This window comes from Dipodomys ordii, unplaced genomic scaffold, assembly GCF_000151885.1.
Source record: "Dipodomys ordii isolate 6190 unplaced genomic scaffold, Dord_2.0 Scaffold11, whole genome shotgun sequence".
NCBI lineage: Eukaryota > Metazoa > Chordata > Mammalia > Rodentia > Heteromyidae > Dipodomys > Dipodomys ordii.
The window spans coordinates 18,032,910-18,052,925 of record NW_012267227.1 but is presented as its reverse complement, the minus strand read 5'-3'; the positions used below and the strand labels follow the sequence as shown (position 1 = coordinate 18,052,925).

The following is a 20,016-nucleotide window of genomic DNA, read 5'->3' as shown; positions in this document are numbered from 1 at the left end:
GGACCTGGGCGCTGTCCCTAAGCCTCTTTGTGCTCAAGGCTAGCACTATTACTTGAACCAGAGTGCCACTTCTAGCTCTATCTGAGTAATTTATTGGAGATGAGAGTCTCATGGACTTTCCTGCCTGGGCTGCCTTTCAACTGTGATCCTCAGATCTCAGCCAACTGAGTAGCGAGGATTACAGGTGTGAGCCACTGATTCCCAGCTAGAATCATGTGTTTTTTTTTTTGTAGTTTTTGTTTTTGTTTGTCAGTCATGGAGCTTGAATTCAGGGCTTAGGTACTATACCTGAGCTCTTTCACTCAAGGCTAGTGCTCTACCACTTTGGGCCAGTTCCACTTCCAGTTTCCTGATGGTTAATTGGAAATAAGAGTCTCAAGGACTTTCCTGCCAGACTAGCTTTGAACTGCAATCCTTAGATATCAACATCCTGAGTAGCTAAGACTGTAGGTGTGAGCCACTGGCACCTGGCTGGGAATCATCTTTTCTATTTCCAAAAGACCCAACTTATCTATCCCAACCTTGCATGTTTTTAGCTACCTTTGAATTACAAAAGTGTTCCTCCAAATATTTCCAATATACTTTATGCTTTATGAGTGTCACTTTTTTTTTGGCACCTTTCATAAAGAACCATGTGTGAAAGAAAAGCCTAGGGCCATGGGCAATTCTTAGCCTGCTCCACTTCTAAGCTTCTCACTTATTTACTGGGAAAACAAGGAAAGCGTGCAGTGTTTTCCAGCCAACACTGATGGACGCTGGGCAAGGAGGGGAGATGGTGACTTGATAGTCAAGAGAAGCAAAGATAAAGGTCTCCCTCAGCCCCAGTCCATAGGCACAAGGACAGGGGGAGAGAGCTGTCCTAGTTATATCCTAGAGAAAGGGAAGAGAGGGGTGGGGAAGGAGCGAGCCAGGCAATGGCGCCCCTCAGGAAGCCAGGAGGAGTGCCCTCACCCCCTTCTCCTGGGGCCAGTACTTCTAGTTACCCTAGTAGGTGTCTTATTTGTAGCCACTGCACACTATACGTATCTAGAATTTTTAGGAGTGTCTTGCTCCCTATGAGCTATCAGACCCTCTTTTACCTGTGTTCTCTGCTGAGCCCAGGAAAATGAGGAACCCCCCCCAATGCACAAGGAAATACCCACCCAGGACCTGTTCCAAGGGCCCAGGTCACACCTCACAAAGAGCACGGATGAGGACGGCCATGATAAATGCATACACCCCCTCAGTAAAGGGGGCCTCCGATTTGACACAGCTTTCCCTTCCATTCAGAAGCCCTGTCCCACTGCAGTGTGTTGAGTGAGAGACCATTCAGCTCCAAAGCCAGCATGAAGGATTTAGGAATCCACCTTTGGGAAAATGCTCACTTTGTTGTGTCTGCTCATCTTCCGCTCCACCCGGCCGATCTTGGGCACCTTCGTCTGGATCAGCTCTTCAGGGGTATTGCCCAAGGGGGGGAGCAGTCTCTTCTTGCTGTGCCGTGTCTCTGAGAGCCACTGAGGGGGCAACTCGAAGGGCCCAAAGCCAAACTGCAGCGAATACTTATCTGGAAAGGTCTCAGGCTCTGCAGGGGTGGCTGGGGCCACCTGGGCTATGGAGTCCGCCGAGCCCAGGGGTGGTGTTGCAGGGGATGCTCGCTGCGGCGCCGGTCCTCCTTCCAGGCAGGAAGTAAGCCCCTCTTTAGCCTGCGAGTCTCCTGGGCCTGGAAACTTGGCTTCACTCTCCTCCTCATCGTCTGTGGGTTTAAAGATCTGCTGCTGGCCGATGTGGAACATCTCAAGGAGCTGGCTGCCTGAGCGCATGCTGGGCTCTAGGCTGGCCTCGGGCACCCCAGCCCCAGTACTAACCACGTTTCGGCGACTGTACCGGTGGTGCAGCTGCACCAGGGTTCCCACCAAGCACTTGCGGACAGACTTGTTCACAGTTAGGAAGAGCACAGGGTTGGCCAGCAGAGAGACTTTGGGCAGCCAGATGGCCGTGAGCAGCAAGAAGACGGACGTGTCGGGTTCGTTGAGCACAGTCTGGTACACGACCAGGGTGGCGTAGGGCACACTGCACAGGCTGAACACCATGACCATGGACAGCAGGGTGGCATGTAGCTCCGCCTCCCGCTGGGAGGCGTAGGGGATGGAAATGGTGCTCTGCGGGGTCCGCAGCGCTGCTATGATGACCTTCTTCTTCTGGCTGGCGCTCAGCGCCCTGCGGATGAGGATCAGGAAAAGGAACACCACAGCCACAGGCACAATGACCGTGGTGATGTTATAGATCAGCACATACACCAGGTGACCCAAGGAGTTGCTCCAGACTTCCGTGCAGGTGGACATGGCGTAGATGTCAGCTACATTGGTGACTGCAAACACAGGGACGCTGGCCACCACTGCATGGGCCCAGATGTACATCACCAGTTCCCGGGATTTGGCATCAGATATTTTTCTCTCCAGAGGGTAGAGGACTGAGTAATACCTATACAGAACACAAGTAATATTAACTGCACAGAGAAGCAGGCTCTTTAATTAGGAGATTCAGTGACCAAAAGTAGGCAAGAAGGAACCACTAGGGGTTAGGAAGGTGGCTCAGTGGCAGAGCGCTTGCCTTGCATGCATGAGGCCCTGGGTTCGATTCCTCAGCACCACATAAACAGAAAAAGCCAGAAGTGGCGCTATGGCTCAAGTGTTAGAGCGCTAGCCTTGAGCTGAAGAGCTGAGGGACAGCGCCCAGGCCCAGAGTCAAGCCCCACGACCGACCAAAAAAAAAAAAAAAAAAAGAAGGAACCACTGGACAATGCAGGAAATTCAGACCTTAGCTTTTAAGGACTCAACCCTATAATGAGAAGCACCAGTAAACCAAAAATAAAACAAAACAACAATTTTTGGAAGGAGAAAAAAAAAGCCATATCTTCATGTAATGCTCAAGGCTCTTGGAATCAGGAAAAAAAATTTTCATAGCTAGCCTTATAATTATTGCCACCAGAATTAAATCCCAGAGTGCCCCCAATAAAAAGCTTTCATATCTTTCATTTCTGTCTTTCGAGTTAAGAGCACAGAGTACCTTGTAAAAGTTTTACACTCACTGCGCTTCAGAGAAAGTTTCAAAGCCACTGGCATAAATAAATTAGTCTACATTTAGAGCCAAAGCAGACCCAAGCCATGGTCTGTGCAATGGATTATGCATTATTAATATTTAAAGATTAAGGCCTGGAGGTATAACTCACATGCTAGAGCCCAGCAAGTGCCAGGCCCTGTGTTCAAACTCTATGACACCACGACATTTCTTTCTTAAATAAAAGCCGATGAAGTAGCTGGGTGCCAGTGGTTCACAGATATATTCCTAGCTACTCAGGAGGTGAGACGTAAGGATTATGGTTCCACGCCAGCTGGGACAGGAAAGCCTGTGAGACTATCTCCAATTAATTACCAAAACAGCTAGAAGTGGCGCTGTGGCTCAAGTGGCAAAGCGCTAGCCTTGAGCACAAAAGTTCAGGGACAGTGCCCAGTCCTTGAATTCAAGTCCCATTATGGGCACACACACACACACACACAACAAAAGGATAACTTCCACGATCACAGGTGGGTCAACACAAAATGCATTAGAGAACCCAGCACAATCTAGACATCAAGACTCCTGAGTTCCAAATCATGAATGATGGCAATAAGTAAGGTATGATATTCATTTCCAAATGAACAACCTTTGAAGCATGGTGGGAGGAGAGGAAACCCACTCATGAAGACGATATGAGCTTTTAGAGATAAACCCCCCAGAAGAGTTCTCAGGTTAGCTGGCAGGGGCCCAACTGAGCCATTCAATCATCTGTTAAAAAAAACTCACGGTTCAGGCTGGGAAGGTGGCTCAGTGGTACAGTGCTTGCCTTGCATGCATGAGGCCCTGGGTTCGATTCCTCAGCACCACATAAGCAAAAAGCCGGAAGTGGCGCTGTGGCTCAAGTGGTAGAGTGGGAGCCTTGAGCTGAAGAGCTGAGGGACAGCGCCCAGGCCCAGAGTTCAGGCCCCATGACTGGACCCCCCCGCAAAAAAAAAAAAACCTCATGGTTCATTCCTTTGTTTTTTTCAGAAATGTTTTCATCCTGCATCAAAGAGGCCTAATTGCAGGGCTACCAATCAGATGAGCAATCTACTCCAAATCCCAAGCAAGCTGAAGCGACACCATGGCCCAGTAGCTCTGCCCCAGCATCCTGAACCACAGGTCTTTTCTTAAGGCTCTTATTTTCCATCACTGCTCAACCCGTCCTTTGTGAGGCTCTCTTTGGGACAATTCATTCTCTTTCAGTTGACCACCAGCAGATAAAAAAGCAGCATAGGACGAGACACCATTTGCTTAGATCTTACCTGTCTAAGGCAATGGCCGGGAAGCTCAGGATAGTTACAGAGCAGAAGACTTTGTGCAGAAACTTGACGACCTTGCAGAAGTGTATGGTGTGGATCCACCAGCAACAGTGAGGGCTGGTGCTGAGGACAATGTCAAAGGGCACGCAGAACAGGCTGGCGCAAATTCCCGAGCAGGCCAGGTTTTTAATGAACCTATTGGTGACAGATTTGAACACAGTTGTGCGGCATGTTGACCATAACACCATGAAGTTTCCTGGCCAGATATAAAAAATAGTAATAAAATTTAAATTAAAAAGACCATAAAAAGGAGAGAAAGAAAATACCGGTTAAAACAATTCAGCTTTTTATTAGCACCCATTAGCTATACAAGGATGTTTCACTTTGACATGTCCATGTATGCACACAGTATGCCTTAATCGGACTTAGCCCCATCATCCTCCTGCTCCGCTTCCCTTCTTTCTAAACCAATCTCAACAAGCTCCACTGTTCCATTTTCACAAAAATGATTTATGTGTGTGTACATGTGCGTGTGTGCTGGTCCTAGGGCTTGAACTGTCCCTGAGCTTTTGTGCTCAAGGCTGATGCTCTACCACTTGAGTCACAGTGCCACTTCTGACTTTTTGCTGGTTAATTAGAGCAAAGTGTCTCACAAGCTTTCTGTAGTAAAGAGGGGGAACCAACATTAAAAAGTTCACATTTCCCAGGGAAAGCTTAAATAGTTCTAAAAAGTAGTCTTACTCTGATTATTTTTAAATCATTCTCTCCTTAACAAATGCAGATAAATGTCCCAGCTACTGAGAAGCCAACACTGGATGAAAAGTGATCTTTGCTGTTGATATTGAAAGAATCATGGCCATCAACAAGGACACAAGGGAAAATCAGCTGATAATCAGACAGCGGTGTCTGGGGTTTTCAGTACACCTAGCTCTTCTTCATTGCCTAAAAATTGGGGCCTCTTCCTCACTTATGAAGTGTCAATTTGCTGTAATCTATGCTTAATCTATCTAATACCCACCCAACTCTGCTTAAGCTGATGGCTACTACGATGAGAAAATGGAGTTCAGCTACAATTAATTTGGTTTTCAAGCTTTTTCTTAAACGATACAGGAAGTTCAAATTAAGCAGGAACTGAATTAACAGAAGAGAGCAAGGTAGTAGGTTTATTAAAATGCATGACAAATTTTAAGTAATTACTTTGAATGGAAAGCATCTTATGAAATCTTTATCTCCAATTTAAGCTTGGATAGTTTTTCCTTAGACTTCTCCTTTATAATAAATAATTCAGGGAAATATTAACAGCATTCATTTTTACAATACATAAAAATATATAAAGAAACTCCAAGGACAGCCTTCCCTGGTCAGCCTCTGTGAGGCCCCACAAAGACTTTTAAGCAAGTCTACAATAAATGCACATGGGGTTTGGCAACAATGGATTCCTAACAGTTAGGCAACTCTATAGTGTCATCCAGACTGAAAGATCTGACAAGCTGGTACCACCCCCTTAGGCCCTGACATTACCCGCTCCTGTCAATCAACACACAGCAAGATACACACAGATGCATGAGTAAGATAAAAGATGAAGGGTCCAAAATTGACAGCCATCCTCCTTCTTTCTTAGATAAACTGAATCTTCTTTCTTTCTTTCGTTCTTTTTGGGTCCGGTTGTGGGGCCTGAACTCTGGGCCTGGGCGCTGTCCCTCAGCTCTTCAGCTCAAGGCTGTGTCTTGAGACACAGCACCACTTCTGGCTTTTTTCTTTTTGCTTATGTGTTGCTGAGGAATCGAACCCAGGGCCTCATGCATGCAAGGCAAGCGCTCTACCACTGAGCCACCTTCCCAGCCCTGAATCTTCTTTCTATATAAATCAACTAGAATGTTTTCCTGACTTCCCAAGGGACTTGAATCTCTGATCTCTCCCCAAAAGGCGTATTACTCCCTGAAAAGCTATGGAAAGGCTCTCAGAACTGGCCCTAAATGACAATCTTTAATAACCACAGGTTCTGCAGTGTGAATAGTTTGCCCCCACCAGAAATCGAGTTAAGGGTTGATCCCCAAGGCAATCATTTTGAGAGATACTGGTACCTTCAAGAGGTGATTAGCAATGGAGAGAAGAAAGAGGGGAGGGACAATATAGACATAATTCTTATCGTGTATACATGAAAATGGAGCTCGTAGGACTGAGATACACGGTGGAGAGAAAAATGGAAGGGGGCGATACTGGTTAAGATGCATTTTTCAAATGAATTGACATGCTGAGTTGAAACCCCTTTTTACAACTATTAAAAAGATAACAAGGGGAAATGAGGTCATTAAGAGGACGGATGCTCTCCTGCTTGAGAATGGCTCTTAGGAGACTGGATTGGCTGTGAAATGAGCCTGGTGCCTCCCCTGGCTGGCACATACGCTTCTCTTCCTATGCATCTGCTTGCCCTTCTGCTTCCCACAAGAGCTGAAGCCTCACGAGGCTTCACCAGAAGCCACACAGATGCCAGTGCCATGCACCTGGACTGCTGGCCTCTGCAACTCCAAGCTAAATACGCTGCTTTATAGCAACAGGAAATGGGTTAAGCCAACAGGTATATGGAGAAAGCTTCCAGGGAAAGAAGGAAAGATGTAGTCACACTTTCTCCAGCATCAAATGTACTTCCCTTGGGTCAGCAGCCTAACGAGCCTTGCTTGATTGGATGCAGGTCTAATCGGCCAGGCTGCCATCCCTGATACCAGACCCCAGACATTCTGCACAATTACATTTAGTCCAGAGGGCTTCTTTCTCCCATGGCACATTGTAAGGTTAAGATTATAAGGCATGTAAAGAACCTTATCTGAGCTGGACATCACACTGCATGCCTGTAATCCCAGTATGACGGGAGGAATGCGAGAGCTTGTCTCAAACACTCAGGAAAAAAAAGTCCTTATCTGAAAATTCTGTTATTTCCTTCTTTAGTACGACCCACCATTGTAGAACTAGGAATTGCTTCATACACGTGGCGTTTAATATGACTAAGAGAATCTTTGGACCTTTTCATGAACTGTTTTCTGGATCCACCTATGCATGACGACCTTTCGTCCACAAGATGAATGTTTACTGTCTCCACTGCCAACACGGTGTCAGAGCAGCGCGGAGAGACAGGCGCTCAGCAATCAGCAATGACACACTGCGCTCTAATTAGCCAATGAACGAACACGGAATACGCATGCATCCCATTCTCCTCCTCCCTCTGTTCCAGAAACTGTAATTATGCAGTTGGAAAGGGAAACATTTCCAAGGACCTGAAGGGTAACAGAAGTAGAGGATTAAGAGAGGAAAGTGAACTCCATCCTGCTTCTCCACCAGCACCCGGAACACTGACATGAGTGACACAACAAGAGTTTGGAGATGGAAGCCCCTTCGTCCTGTGAGATTTGGCAACTCTGACCATGCCAGTAATGGAACGTTCGCAGTTGAGAGGAGAGCTTGGGAGGGGAGGCGGCAGGCGCAGGAAGGCTAGAGGCAGAGGAGCTCGGAATGGCAGTAATTCCAGCAGGTTCTAGGCTACCTTCACTCTCCCGGGGAGATTTTCCTTTCAGCAAAGCTTCCGTGCGTCCTTCCCCACGTTCTTCTGTCCCCAAGAGCAAGGCCAACAAGAGAGGGGAATTTGTAGAATAAGGCACAGGGAGAGCCGGGGCAACAGAAGGAGCAAGAATTGGAGATGGCAGATTCAGGACATAACAAGAGACAGATGGCCCAGACAGGGAAGGTTCTGGAAGGAAGTGATAGTGTTAAGGTCAGAGCAAGATCAAGACTACAACATAAGCAGCAGTGAAAGGCTGAATTACAGTACAAAACCCATGAGAGTCCACTGATAAAATGAAGAATGTGGAACAAATACCCCAAACACCAGGAGCCAAGAACTCTCTGGAAGGAGGTTAGAAGGGCAGAGTAAGCAACAGAATGGACTAGAAAAGCAGTAACCCAGGAGCTGGCTAACTAACCCACTTGATCTACCAGTCACAACTTGGATATTATTCTTCTTGAGCTGTATTTAAGATCCTTGTTGATGTGACATGATTTTAAAAGTACTTACCCTAATGAAAGGCACAAAGGTGGGCAGAAAGAGTACTTTTTGTGAAAAGCAAACCCTAACCTTTTTCTTTCTTTTCCTCTTCTGCCCTAACACACATAGTAACAAATATGGGGCTGGGAAGGTGGCTCAGTGGTAGAGCGCTTGCCTTGCATGCATGAGGCCCTGGGTTCGATTCCTCAGCACCACATAAACAAAAAGAAAAAAGCCAGAAGTGGCGCTGTGGCTCAAGTGGTAGAGCGCTAGCCTTGAGCTGAAGAGCTGAGGGACAGCGCCCAGGCCCAGATTCAGGCCCCATGACTGGACCCCCTCCCCCCCCCAAAAATACCACTTGATAGGTGAAAGACAGAAAGAGAAGACGGAAAATATTGACAAACAGTATGGGGAAACCAGGTACCAGTAGCTCACACCTGTAATCCTGGCTTCTCAGGAGGCTGAGATCTGAGGATTAAGGTTAAAAGTTAGTCTGGGTAGAAAAATCCCCATGAGACTCTTATCTCCAATTAACCACACAAAAACTGGAAGTGGAGCTATGGCTCTAAGTGATAGAAATGCTAGCCTTGAGCAAAAGAGATCAGGGAGAGCTCCCAGGCCCTGAGTTTAAGCCCCACAACCAACCAAAACCAAAAACAAAACAGTAGGGAAAATTATTTTAGGTGCACTTTTCTCCATGCTAGGCCTGATTTTGTATATACATTTGCCACTGACTACTTAAAACAACAGAGACTTTTTGTGCCTGAATCTGTCTTGCTCACAATGCTGAAAATTGGACAAAAGGTTTCCATGCTTTGCATTATCTTCTAAGAATACAGGATTCGTGATGATAGTGGACACGGTGTCTGCATTTCCCTCTAATATTAGTTGATTTGAATAACACTGAGTTATTTACCATGCAATGTTCCCACTAGCATATAATACTATTAACCTGTTTGAAGCACTGAAATCAATGAGAAAATATGACCTCTCATCTTCCCATTAGAAAGCAAAAGGCATGGAGACATTTCTTCAATCCTGGGAGACTGATTTTCTACTTCATGGGTTTGTAAAACGCTGGTTTTCACAGTGCAGTCAACGTCACTGATATAGTGTGGATGAAGCAGGTAAGACAAAGCTGAGAATCTGTTCACAGTTTGCATTATTCTGTGCTTCTCATAGTGGGTATGCAAATACTCTGGCTGAAAAGAGACTGTTAGCTTGTCATGAAATATAAGCTCGTATGTAAAAATAAGTGACATATTGCCTTGAAAACTGTTCATTTTCCAATAATGAACTTTCTAGTAGTGAACTTTGTCCTGTATCCCCAGGACAGAGCAGAAATGCCGGTGGGATCTCCAGGCTAGACCACTGTAGGTGTGCACTCCTGCCTTCATCCCATAGGTAAGTGATTTTTTTAAATTTTTTTTTGGGTCTGGTCGTGGGGCCTGAACACTGGACCTGGGCACTGTCCCTCAGCTCTTCAACTCAAGGCTAGTGCTCTACCACTGGAGCCACAGTGCCACTTCTGGCTTTTTTCTTTTTATGTGGTGCTGAGGAATCGAACCCAGGGCCTCATGCACGCAAGGCAAGCGCTCTACCACTGAGCCACCTTCTCAGCCCTGGTAAGTGATTTTGATAGTGTGCACACCACCTGTGAGCTGGGAAGACCCTGGCTGTGTACCTGAAGGAAACATCAGCAGTCGAGCCCCATGAAGTGAAGCACCCAGCCTCCCCGTACCAGCCTGGTGCATCAGGGCGGTTTTAAGCGGGTTTCCAGCCGCCTCACGCCCTCCTGTGCCCGCAGCCCTGGACAGCATCTTCACAACAACTTTATGAGACCTGGAGCTAGGGACACCCCCACAAGCTGCTCCCACATCCCTGAGCTACAGAAACCCAGATGAGAAAATTGTGCTGCCTTAAGCTGTACAGAGTGAGATCCACCCCTCAGACGCCCCTCAGAGCTCTGCCCCGCGTCTCTTATACGTGGAAATGGGAATGCTAACTTTACCTTCAAAGTATGCTCCTCACATGAAATTATGTATAAAAACTGACAAACACTTCCCCACACGGGGTGTTAAAATAACTTTGATGTCACGGAAGCATCGTTTGTGAACTTTCTCTCATGGACCACCAGCTATGAACTAGTGAAACTCAACTGCAGGAATCCTGCTTAAAGGCACCACATACTCACTAAGCAAGTACAGAACCTTCTTCAGTGGCTTAGCTTTTAGTCACCCTTCCTTGAAGAAAAGTAAACACAAAAATCCTGAAAACTCTCCTAGATGTAGCTCTGTTAACATCTGAAGTCAAAATATCTGTTTACTCTCTGACTCTCAGATATGTCATAAACACCAAAAACTTTAAGGATTAATAGTTCTTGGGCTGGGAAGGTGGCTCAGTGGTAGAGCACTTGCCTTGCATGCCTGAGGCCCTGGGTTCGATTCCTCAGCACCACATAAGCAAAAAGAAAAAAAGCCAGAAGTGGCGCTGTGTCTCAAGTGGTAGAGCGCTAGCCTTGAGCTGAAGAGCTGAGGGACAGTGCCCAAGCCCAGAGTTCAAGCCCCACAACCGACAAAAATAAAAAAAATAAAAATAAAAGGGAAATATATTTGTTCACATACACAACACACACAGCATTGACAAACGCACCTCCACTTCTAGCCAGTAGACTATAATGCTGAAAATGTCAACCTTAGAAGTTGATTTTTCTGGGCTGGGAAGGTGGCTCAGTGGTAGAGCGCTTGCCTTGCATGCATGAGGCCCTGGGTTTGATTCCTCAGCTCCACATAAGCAAAAAGAAAAAAAAAAGCCAGAATCGGCGCTGTGGCTCAAGTGGTAGAGCACTAGCCTTGAGCTGAAGAGCTGAGGGACAGCGCCCAGGCCCAGAGTTCAGGCCCACGACTGGACCCCCCCCCCAAAAAAAAAAGAAGTTGATTTTTCTCTTTGTTGTTAAACAAACAGTTGGGGTGGGGTTTTTTGTTTGTTTGGGGGGGGTTGGTCCCTCAAGACCTGGTGGGGTTTTTTTTGTTTGTTTGGGGGGAGGGGTGGTCCCTCAATACCTGGGGGTGGAGAGACAGTGGTTTGATTGATTTCCAACTGTCACAGCCAACAGAAACATCTTTGACTAGGGTGGGTAGGTGTCAGTGAGAAGAGGTAGGAGAAAACCCTAGCTCAGGGCCTGGCGGGCACCTTGCTGACACTAATGCCTGTCTTGGAAGGAGACCCAAGAGAGGCAAAGACACGGAGTGGAGGGCTGATGGGTGCTCACACGCCTTGTTTCACAGCCTGTCTGCCGAGGGCCAGTGCCTGAGGAGCTCCTGTTTCCTTCCTGGCTCTCTGAACTGGCATAAATGTAAGAGCTGGTCTCCTGAAGCAGGAAGGGCAGCCAACAGGGGCCATGGAGGGGGAGAAGACAGCCTCAGTCTGAGCTTTCCCAGCAGGGACTGAAGGTGCCAGACGCTGTATCTTGCAATGCACCCAGGGAGCAGGCTAAGTAATCAGAAAAGTGTGATTTTCCTCTGCTCTAATAAAAAAGCCTGCCCTTGTTATAAAGTGCCAGGAGAATCAATAAGAAGTTAAAGGAGACACGGGCCTGCACCACAGGTAAAGCAGGAGTACCAAACTAATACTGCTTCTTCTGGGGTTTGCAGCTGAGGGCAGAGGTTCCTTGACCTGGATAAGTACATAGCAAATCTCCCTTCTCTGCCCTTAATGCAGACCAGTTATCCAGGCAGACAGAACACACTAAGGCTGGACAGAAGATTCTACCAGCCGGCAGTTAGTAGGCATTTACCCAACTCTTCAATCTGTTTTTTTCAGTCCTTGCCTCTATCATTCTTGGCGAGGACACCAAGAGACAGGTCCTGCAGAGCTCTGTTTACAGATGAGCACACTGAGGCAGGGAGATGCGAGCGGTTTACCAACAGTTACAGAAGCAAGCCGTGGAGCTAGAATGCAAAGCCGTCAATGGGAGCCCCACAGCACCACCCTACCTGATCACAAAGAGACCACTCAACTCCTGACAGTACAACCTGATTCTGTGAAGAAAAGACCAGAGACATGTCCCTGAAAAGCATCTAGACCCACTCGGGTAGATTCCAGTTAAAAAACAAAAACAAAACAAAACAGGTTTTGGTTGGCGCCATGGATCGGGAGTGATCCCATGCTTAGCCCAGCACCTAGGAGTTTCGGAACCTGAGGTGCTGAGGTGAGTCCGGGTGTACACGCTGGGAGAGAGGCTCATGCCTTACGTCCCTGTCCTTCTCTGGAGTCCTTCCTGCACCACTGGTGGTGCTGAACGGGAAGCACCAGGATGAGGGAAACTAGAGGGCCTACTTCGAGAAAAAACTCCCCGGAGGAAAGCAGGTGACTATCCCAGGTGCAATGTGTCCGTCTGTCTGCACATACCACAGAAACCAGCAATGCAGTCATGTGCCTAGACCCTGCAGCTTCCTACATGAAGTACCCCTTGGACAGGGCTTATTTAATTAAACTTTCTGGTTTGAACAAGAAGATGTACCAGAGCTATCTTAAATCTTTTGAGTGTTTACTGGGCCTGAACTCAAATATTGGAATAAGAGACCTCAGTGTACAATTTAGCTGTACAGAAGCGGTGAACATGGCTTCAAAGATTTTACGAAGCTATGAAGCCAGTCTTCCCCAGATACAGCAAGTAGATCTGGACTTGTCCAGGCCTCTGTTCACCACTGCTGCATTACTTTCAGCATGCAAGATTCTAAAGCTGAAAGTGGATAAAAACAAAATGGCAGCCACTTCGGGTGTAAAGAAGGCTATATTTGATCGACTGTGTAAACAGAGAAGATTGGACAGCAGATGGACAAGGTACCTGGAGACTTGGGTAGTCCACCAAGGAAGAAAAAGAAGATGGTTGAACCACCAGCTACGAAATCAGAGAAGGTAAAAGACATCCAACATAAACTACAAAAAGATGAAGATCTGACACAAGATTATGAAGAATGGAAAAGGAAAATTTTGGAAAATGTTGCCAAGGCTCAAAAGACAACAGCAGAGTGACTTCTGCTTCCAGAATGGTATCTGCTTCTGTTAGATAGTAAACTATACCCCAGGAAGATCTGAGGGCTTTGATGAAATTGGTTTGAACTTTCAGAACGTTACTCACCATTGCCTTAGTAGCAAAGAAACCAGAACACAGACAAGTTCTGGACAATGGACTGGCTTTTGACATGAGAACATTACATCAATCACAGTGTCTTACATACTCTCGGCTCCACAACTCTATGCTGGAATTGCAAGTCATATTTTCTGTTTTAAACTAATGACAATCTGGTTTTACCCTGAATACGTATTTTAGGCTGAATGGATCTTACAGGTTTTACTTACTTTTTTTCAGTAAAATTTTTTGGTTTACCTCAATTTAAAAAAAAAACAAACAAAAAACAGATGTTTGTGGGGAAGCATGAAAACAGAAAGAGTCCAGAAGTCCTCTGGGAAGATGGACATACAGGAGGTAAGGAGGTTATAGGGGCCTGGTGTCCAGTCTAGGAAAGCTAAATAGAGCGACAGTACCAATCCTAGAAAAGAAGGCTGGGCCTCACATACCAGAAAGAGCCTGAGAGCCTAAGCCGTCTCCAGACGCTGGTCACAAGTAAGAATGAAAACAGCTACTTCAGGCAGATCCCTATGATCTCATTTGTTGTGACTGCGTTCTCTGTAAGAAAACATACAGGCTTAGTGCTCTGACTTTGCTAGTGCTGTTCCGTGCCACCTAAGCACCTGGCTACCTAACTTTATAGCTCTAATAAGAAAACGTTAAACATTCCCCCTCTAGTCTAGAGCTGATCCATCGCTAGTCCCTGTCTCTTGGGACAAGGGTGGACAGACAGACACCTGGTCCAAACATGCCCGGCTGGCCCCTGGGCTGGTAGCTTTTCAATTGCTTGATGACCCTCTCCCTCTAAGATGTTATACTACCCAAGGCTATTATTTACATTTAACCCCAGGATGGATAATTAAGATAGTTTGACAGTAGATCTCAACTTCTCTGTCTAGAATGACTCAACTTGACATATTCTTTTATTAAATCTCACATGCCTATTATGCTAGGTCAGGTTTATTTTTTTTCTGTTGCTACCAGGGTTTGAACTCAGGGTTTTGTGCTTGTAAGGCAGGGGCTCAATTGAGTCACACCTCCAGCAGATAACTTTGTATTCCTCATAAATGCCTGTGTTATAATTACACACATTCCCAATCAGTCAGATAATAACCCTTGTTATGGCTACTAGTGTAATTTATACAACTCAAACTAGCACATGTGCATTCTGTATCTTAAAACAAGTGCTAGTTCTGGGAAGGTGGCTCAGTGGTAGAGCGCTTGCCTTGCATGCATGAGGCCCTGGGTTCGATTCCTCAGCACCACATAAGCAGAAAAAGCCAGAAGTGGTGCTATGGCTCAAGTGGTAGAGTGCTAGGGTTGAGCTGAAGTGCTGAGGGACAGTGCCCAGGCTCAGAGTTCAGGCCCTAGGACTGACAAAAAACAAAAAACACAAGTGCTATAAAGAAAGTGCTCTGAGAACAGAGTATCATTACTTGGTATTTTAATAACACTCTCCATAATCCAATTTAAGATGTTACAATCCCAATGACTCAACTAAGAGTCATTGTGGAGTGTGGTGGCTGGTCTCAGGTTGAGACTAGCATGGGTAACACAGCAAGATCCGATCTCCAAAAACAGAAGAAAAAAAAAACATTAAAACTACCATCAATTCATATTAACTAACCATATAAATGAACTGTGCATAAGATAATAGCAAAGGAAAAAGTTGTTGTCCAACAGGTATTTAATGTTTGAATTCAGGGCTCTAAACTAAGCATCAGGTTTACTGAAACAAAGAAAACAAAATCGAAATGAGTTGACCGGTGTGTTGGGCACATTGCTTGCTAAATGGATCCCAATCATCTGCTGGGGAACTATGTAGAAACTTGGGATGCTGAGAGAAAGCAGGGCCCAACTGCCTGGAGGGACTGCAGCAACACCAGAGGAAAGTTCGGCTGGAAGGGTGTAGGCCAGCCAGTCTGAGGCAGACCCCAGGAGGGGCAGGACAGGAGAGGGAGCAGTCTGGGGATGCAGACGTAGAGCAGACGCAGAGCAGACGCAGCAATGGCAAAGAGCTGAGCACAGCCAGAGGGCAGGGTGACTTTGGGAAAATAAAATTATTGTCAACAGACCAAGTGTCAATTAAAAAGTCAGTGCACTCTGTGTGCTCAGTGCCCATGGCTGGCGCTCTGCGAACAGCAAAGGCAACAACGCCCACAAGTTACAGAGATTTAAATCTCAGCAATGCTAAGACACTCTATTGATTTAAATAACACTGTGATGTTAAAACACAACCCAATTTAAGAAATAATAGTACCCAGGGCCAGAGAGAAGGAGGTAGGAGGGTTATAAATTCTAAATCAGAGGCTACCTACCAAGACCCTGCTTTAAAAACAAAAATTGAAACAAAATCAAAAACAAAAGAAGAAAGGAAAGGAGGGAGGGAGGGAAGAAGAGAAGAAGGGAAGAAGGAAAGGAAGGAATCTCTCCCCAAATCCATGTGCATGGACCCTGGAGCCTCATCAGCACAGCAGCACACACACGTGTGCACACTACAGTCCAGCCTGTTGAGTGGATGGAGCTATCAACTATCTCCTGGCTTCTGTACACGTTATTTAGTTGTGCTGGAATGGGCTCTGCTTTTCTGGAGCCCTCTGCCTATTAAAACTCCTCCCCATCCGTCAACATTCAAGGCCCACATATCTCCTGAATGCCTTTCTTGAGGATCCAGGTAGAATGTACATTTCTTCCTGTGCGCTACAGCAGCCTCTCCACATCCCACCCTACCTTGTTGGCCTGTCTGTTCATTCCACTAGCCTGAGTCCTACTGGGCAGACACTGAGATTCTACCTCCATACCTAGAGAAATCTCTGGGCACCATTGGGACAAAGGGCCAGCAAGGGATGTGCATATACATAAGAGAAATGAAGATATACCACACAGAAAATTACACAGGGAAGTTTATAGCAGCACTATTTGTAACAGCTAACCTGGATATTTAGTAAAACAAACAAAGAAAATGTAGTATATCCAATCAATAAAATATCTGGCTATAAAAAATGAAGCAGGGGGCTGGGAAGGTGGCTCAGTGGTAGAGCGCTTGCCTTGCATGCCTGAGGCCCTGGTTTGATTCCTCAGCACCACATAAGCAAAAAGAAAAAAGCTGGAAGTAGTGCTGTGGCTGGAGTGGTAGAGCGCTAGCCTTAGCCTTGAGCTGAAGAGCTGAGGGACAGTGCCCAGGCCCAGAGTTCAGGCCCCACGACTGGACCTCCCCCCAGCCCCCGCAAAAAAAAAATAGCAAAAAAATGAAGTGGTGTTGTTGTTGGTTTTTGCTTTTTTTTTTTTTTTTTAGTGAGGCAAAGGGGATGCAGAAAGGGACAAACGCTGTCATAGTATTCACAATATACTAAGTGGAAAATGAAACTAGGGTAAAGTGAAAGAAATGTAACTAACCCCTCTGTACAACTCCTTAACAACAATAAAATCATATTTTTATAAAATGAAGTACCGACAGAGACCACAACATGGATGAACAGGAGGCTCGGTGAAGAAGCCAGTAACAAAAGACCACACATTGCATAACTGCATTTGAAACGGCCATAATAAACAATGCCTTAGAGGCAGAAAGCAGACTGCTGATTACCTAGGGCTCAGAGGAAGAGAATATTGGAGAAAACAATGGTGCTAATGAAATGTCCTTTCTGGAGCAATAAAGTATTCTAAAACTGATTGTAGCAATAGCTTCACAACTCTGAAATATGGAGGAAAAACATGGAACTGTACACTCTACAAAGGTGAATCATATGACAAATTATATCCCAATAACGTTATCTTTTAAAAAGTGGGTATGTGCCGGGCGCCGGTGGCTCACGCCTGTAATCCTAGCTACTCAGGAGGCTGAGATCTGAGAATCGCGGTTCAAAGCCAGCCCGGGCAGGAAAGCCACTAGAAAACCAGAAGTGGCGCTGTAGCTCAAGTGGTAGAGCGCTCGCCTTGAGCTGAAGAGCTGAGGGACAGCGCCCAGGCCCAGAGTTCAAGCCCCATGACCGACAAAAAAAAAAAAAGTGGGTTTGTTTCTGAAATGAGGGAGGCCCTAATATATAGTCAGTGACATCTCCTGTAAAAGTGGCTTTGAACTGACTGTCGTTCAGGGAATGTAGTCTCCCTAATAAGACAGAGTAAAAGGCAACTGGCACAGAAATGCGTCTGGTCCCTAAGACACCAGCCCCAATTTCATGCACCAGGGGAACTCACATTGCTGCCCTCCTGGGCAGGGCCCACCATTCCCCAGGAATGGGCTGCCATTAACCACAGGAAGTGTGCTGTTCTGAGGCTCTCTCCCTCTTTCCTCCTCCTCTTTCTCCCCCCTCTCACTCACACTCTTTCTCTCTCTCACACACACACAGACACACACAGCCCATTTTCTAATTCTCCCTAGATATAGTATGAGCACTTTCTCCACTATCTCCTTTCACAGTTCAGCAAATAGCTTATTCATTTTGCTAAAAGCAAGCTGGTTGTAAACGACTAGCAGCAAATCACAGGCCTAAGTAGAACCTCAAGCCTAGCATACCCAATTCTCTTACTTAAAAGCCAAAGAAAGAGTACAGCGGTTGGGAAAGTGGCTCAGTGGTAGAGGACTTGCCTTGCATGCATGAGGCCCTGGGTTCGATTCCTCGGCACCACATAAGCAGAAGAAAGCCAGAAGTGGTGCTGTGGCTCAAGTGGTAGAGCACTTGCCTTGAAACTGAAGAGCTGAGGGACGGCGCCCAGGCCCAGAGTTCAAGCCCCAGAACCAACCAAAAAAAAAAAAAAAAGAAAGAAAGAAAGAAAAAGAAAAGAAAAAGCTGGAAGTGGCACTGTGGTTCAACTGGCAGAGTGCTAGCCTCGAGCAAAAGAAGCGTAAAGGATGTATTTAGCCTGAAGACACACAATATACTTGTCAGTGAGGCTATTCACTGACCCCAGAATGAATCACATAGTCTCGGGATCATACTATAAAACCAATGCATAGAGAGCAAGAAATCTTCCAGATGGTTCCCATGGGAACAGCGGGAGCCTTCACCCCCACCCCCACCTCATATGCCCTGCCTCCACCTCTAACCTCATAGTAGAAAAGAGAGGTCAGGTGGAATAGGGTAAAAACTGCAGGCTACATAGAGCCCCATACTTTTCCTTGGAATGACTGCTTACAACGGTTCCACTACACCATCCTCTCAAACTCCTCCGCCCCAAGGCCCAACCAGAAGAGGTGCTGAGGTGGCTCAGATTCTCCTGGTGTGCCAATCATCCTGGTTTGCTTAGGAGAGGAGGGAAGGGGTGGGATGCAGGATTTTCAAGAGTGAATAAGAAAAACCTGGACACATCAAGTTTCCTACGCTCTCCCCGCTGGTCATACCACCACCACCAGCTCCTGAGAGCCTGAGTGTCACCTGCACCAGGGAACACCACCACGGGGCGGGGAGACACACTCAGCCAAGCAAGAGGCCCCCAGGAAAAGAGGAACATTGGCAGGAGAGGGGCCAGCAATAGGGCCACATTATCTACTTTAAAGATAGAAAAATTGGCTGGTTCTGGTTGTCATATACCTGTAATGCCATTTCTTGAACTTCAGGATCTCAAAAAGCCAAAAGTGGAGATGTAGCCCAAGTGGTAGGGTGGCAACCTTGAACGAAAAAGTCAAGGGAGGGTTCAAGCCCTGAGTTCAAGTCCCCCTCCCTCTAAAAAGATAGCTGAATAGCCTATAGCAAAAGGCGGGTGGGCGTGGGCATGGGATAACAGGGACTGGTTTCCTCTGAGACACAAGAGTCTCTTTTTTTATGCAGTCCTGGGGAATGAACTCAGGACTGCAGCTCGTAGGAGGTGCTCTACCTCTTGAGCCACGTCCCCTCCTTTCCGTCTCATTTTTAAAGTCAGTACTTGGTCTTCATGTATTAACATCACTTCTTGTTTTCCCTGCAGGCAACCCTCAGTGGGTGTGCAGCCCCAGTTGTCATAGCAACTGCAATTTCAAGCACCGGAATGGTTTTCTCAGAACACAGACTTGGAGGAACATGTAGCACATATTTTATCATATGAAGGATTTGGTGTCATTTCCAGTCACCTATTGTCTCAGGTATGTTTTGTTTCTGAAATGTCAGAGACTGAAGACCAGAACCAAAAAAGGATTTCCAGCTCTGTCACCTCATCAAACCTTTAGCTGTAACTGCTCCCTTGGTTGCTCCCTGCCCTGAATGTTTCCTGTTGGTACTGTGGCCCAGGGGTACTATAAGGCCAGAGAATCAGATCAGCCCACAGGCAATAATAATCCACAGATGTATATGGAAAGAAAGGACAGACCTATTTTTTAATTTTATGTTGTCCTTATTCTTCTGGTCTAGTGTTTCCTGCTAGCCAGAAGAAAAAAAAATGAGGTTGCAAAGCCATTATGAGAATTCACAAAGAGAATCATGAAGGCAATGCTTCTTTTTAAAAAATATTTTTATTATCTTTAAGTAGTCGGGCAATGGCTTTTTGTTTGAAAAGTTTCCAAATGGCCCTTGAACACATATAAAGCACATCATCCA

At 46.2% G+C, this 20,016-nt stretch overlaps 1 protein-coding gene and 1 pseudogene across 1 annotated transcript; one reads left to right on the top strand and one right to left on the bottom strand.

Annotated features, from left to right (window-relative positions):
• Positions 1–437: 437 nt before the first annotated feature.
• Positions 438–6,837, bottom strand: Gpr176 (G protein-coupled receptor 176). Its single transcript, XM_013010008.1, has 3 exons — positions 6,801–6,837; positions 4,341–4,593; positions 438–2,460 (listed from the first exon to the last, which is right to left on the bottom strand). The coding sequence occupies exons 1-3, from the start codon at positions 6,835–6,837 to the stop codon at positions 1,335–1,337; spliced, it is 1,416 nt and encodes a 471-aa protein (XP_012865462.1). The 3' UTR covers positions 438–1,334.
• A 1,943-nt stretch (positions 6,838–8,780) lies between these two features.
• LOC105981019 lies at positions 8,781–13,410 on the top strand (annotated as a pseudogene).
• Positions 13,411–20,016: the final 6,606 nt, after the last annotated feature.

Coding starts and splice junctions, on each gene's coding strand:
- Gpr176 (XM_013010008.1), bottom strand. CDS start 6,837: ATGGCACTGGCATCTGTGTGGCTTCTGGTGAAGCCTC. Junction 4,594..6,800: donor GTGGCTTCTGGTGAAGCCTC/GTGAGGCTTCAG, acceptor ATATCTGGCCAG/GAAACTTCATGGTGTTATGG. Junction 2,461..4,340: donor CCGGCCATTGCCTTAGACAG/GTAAGATCTAAG, acceptor TGTTCTGTATAG/GTATTACTCAGTCCTCTACC.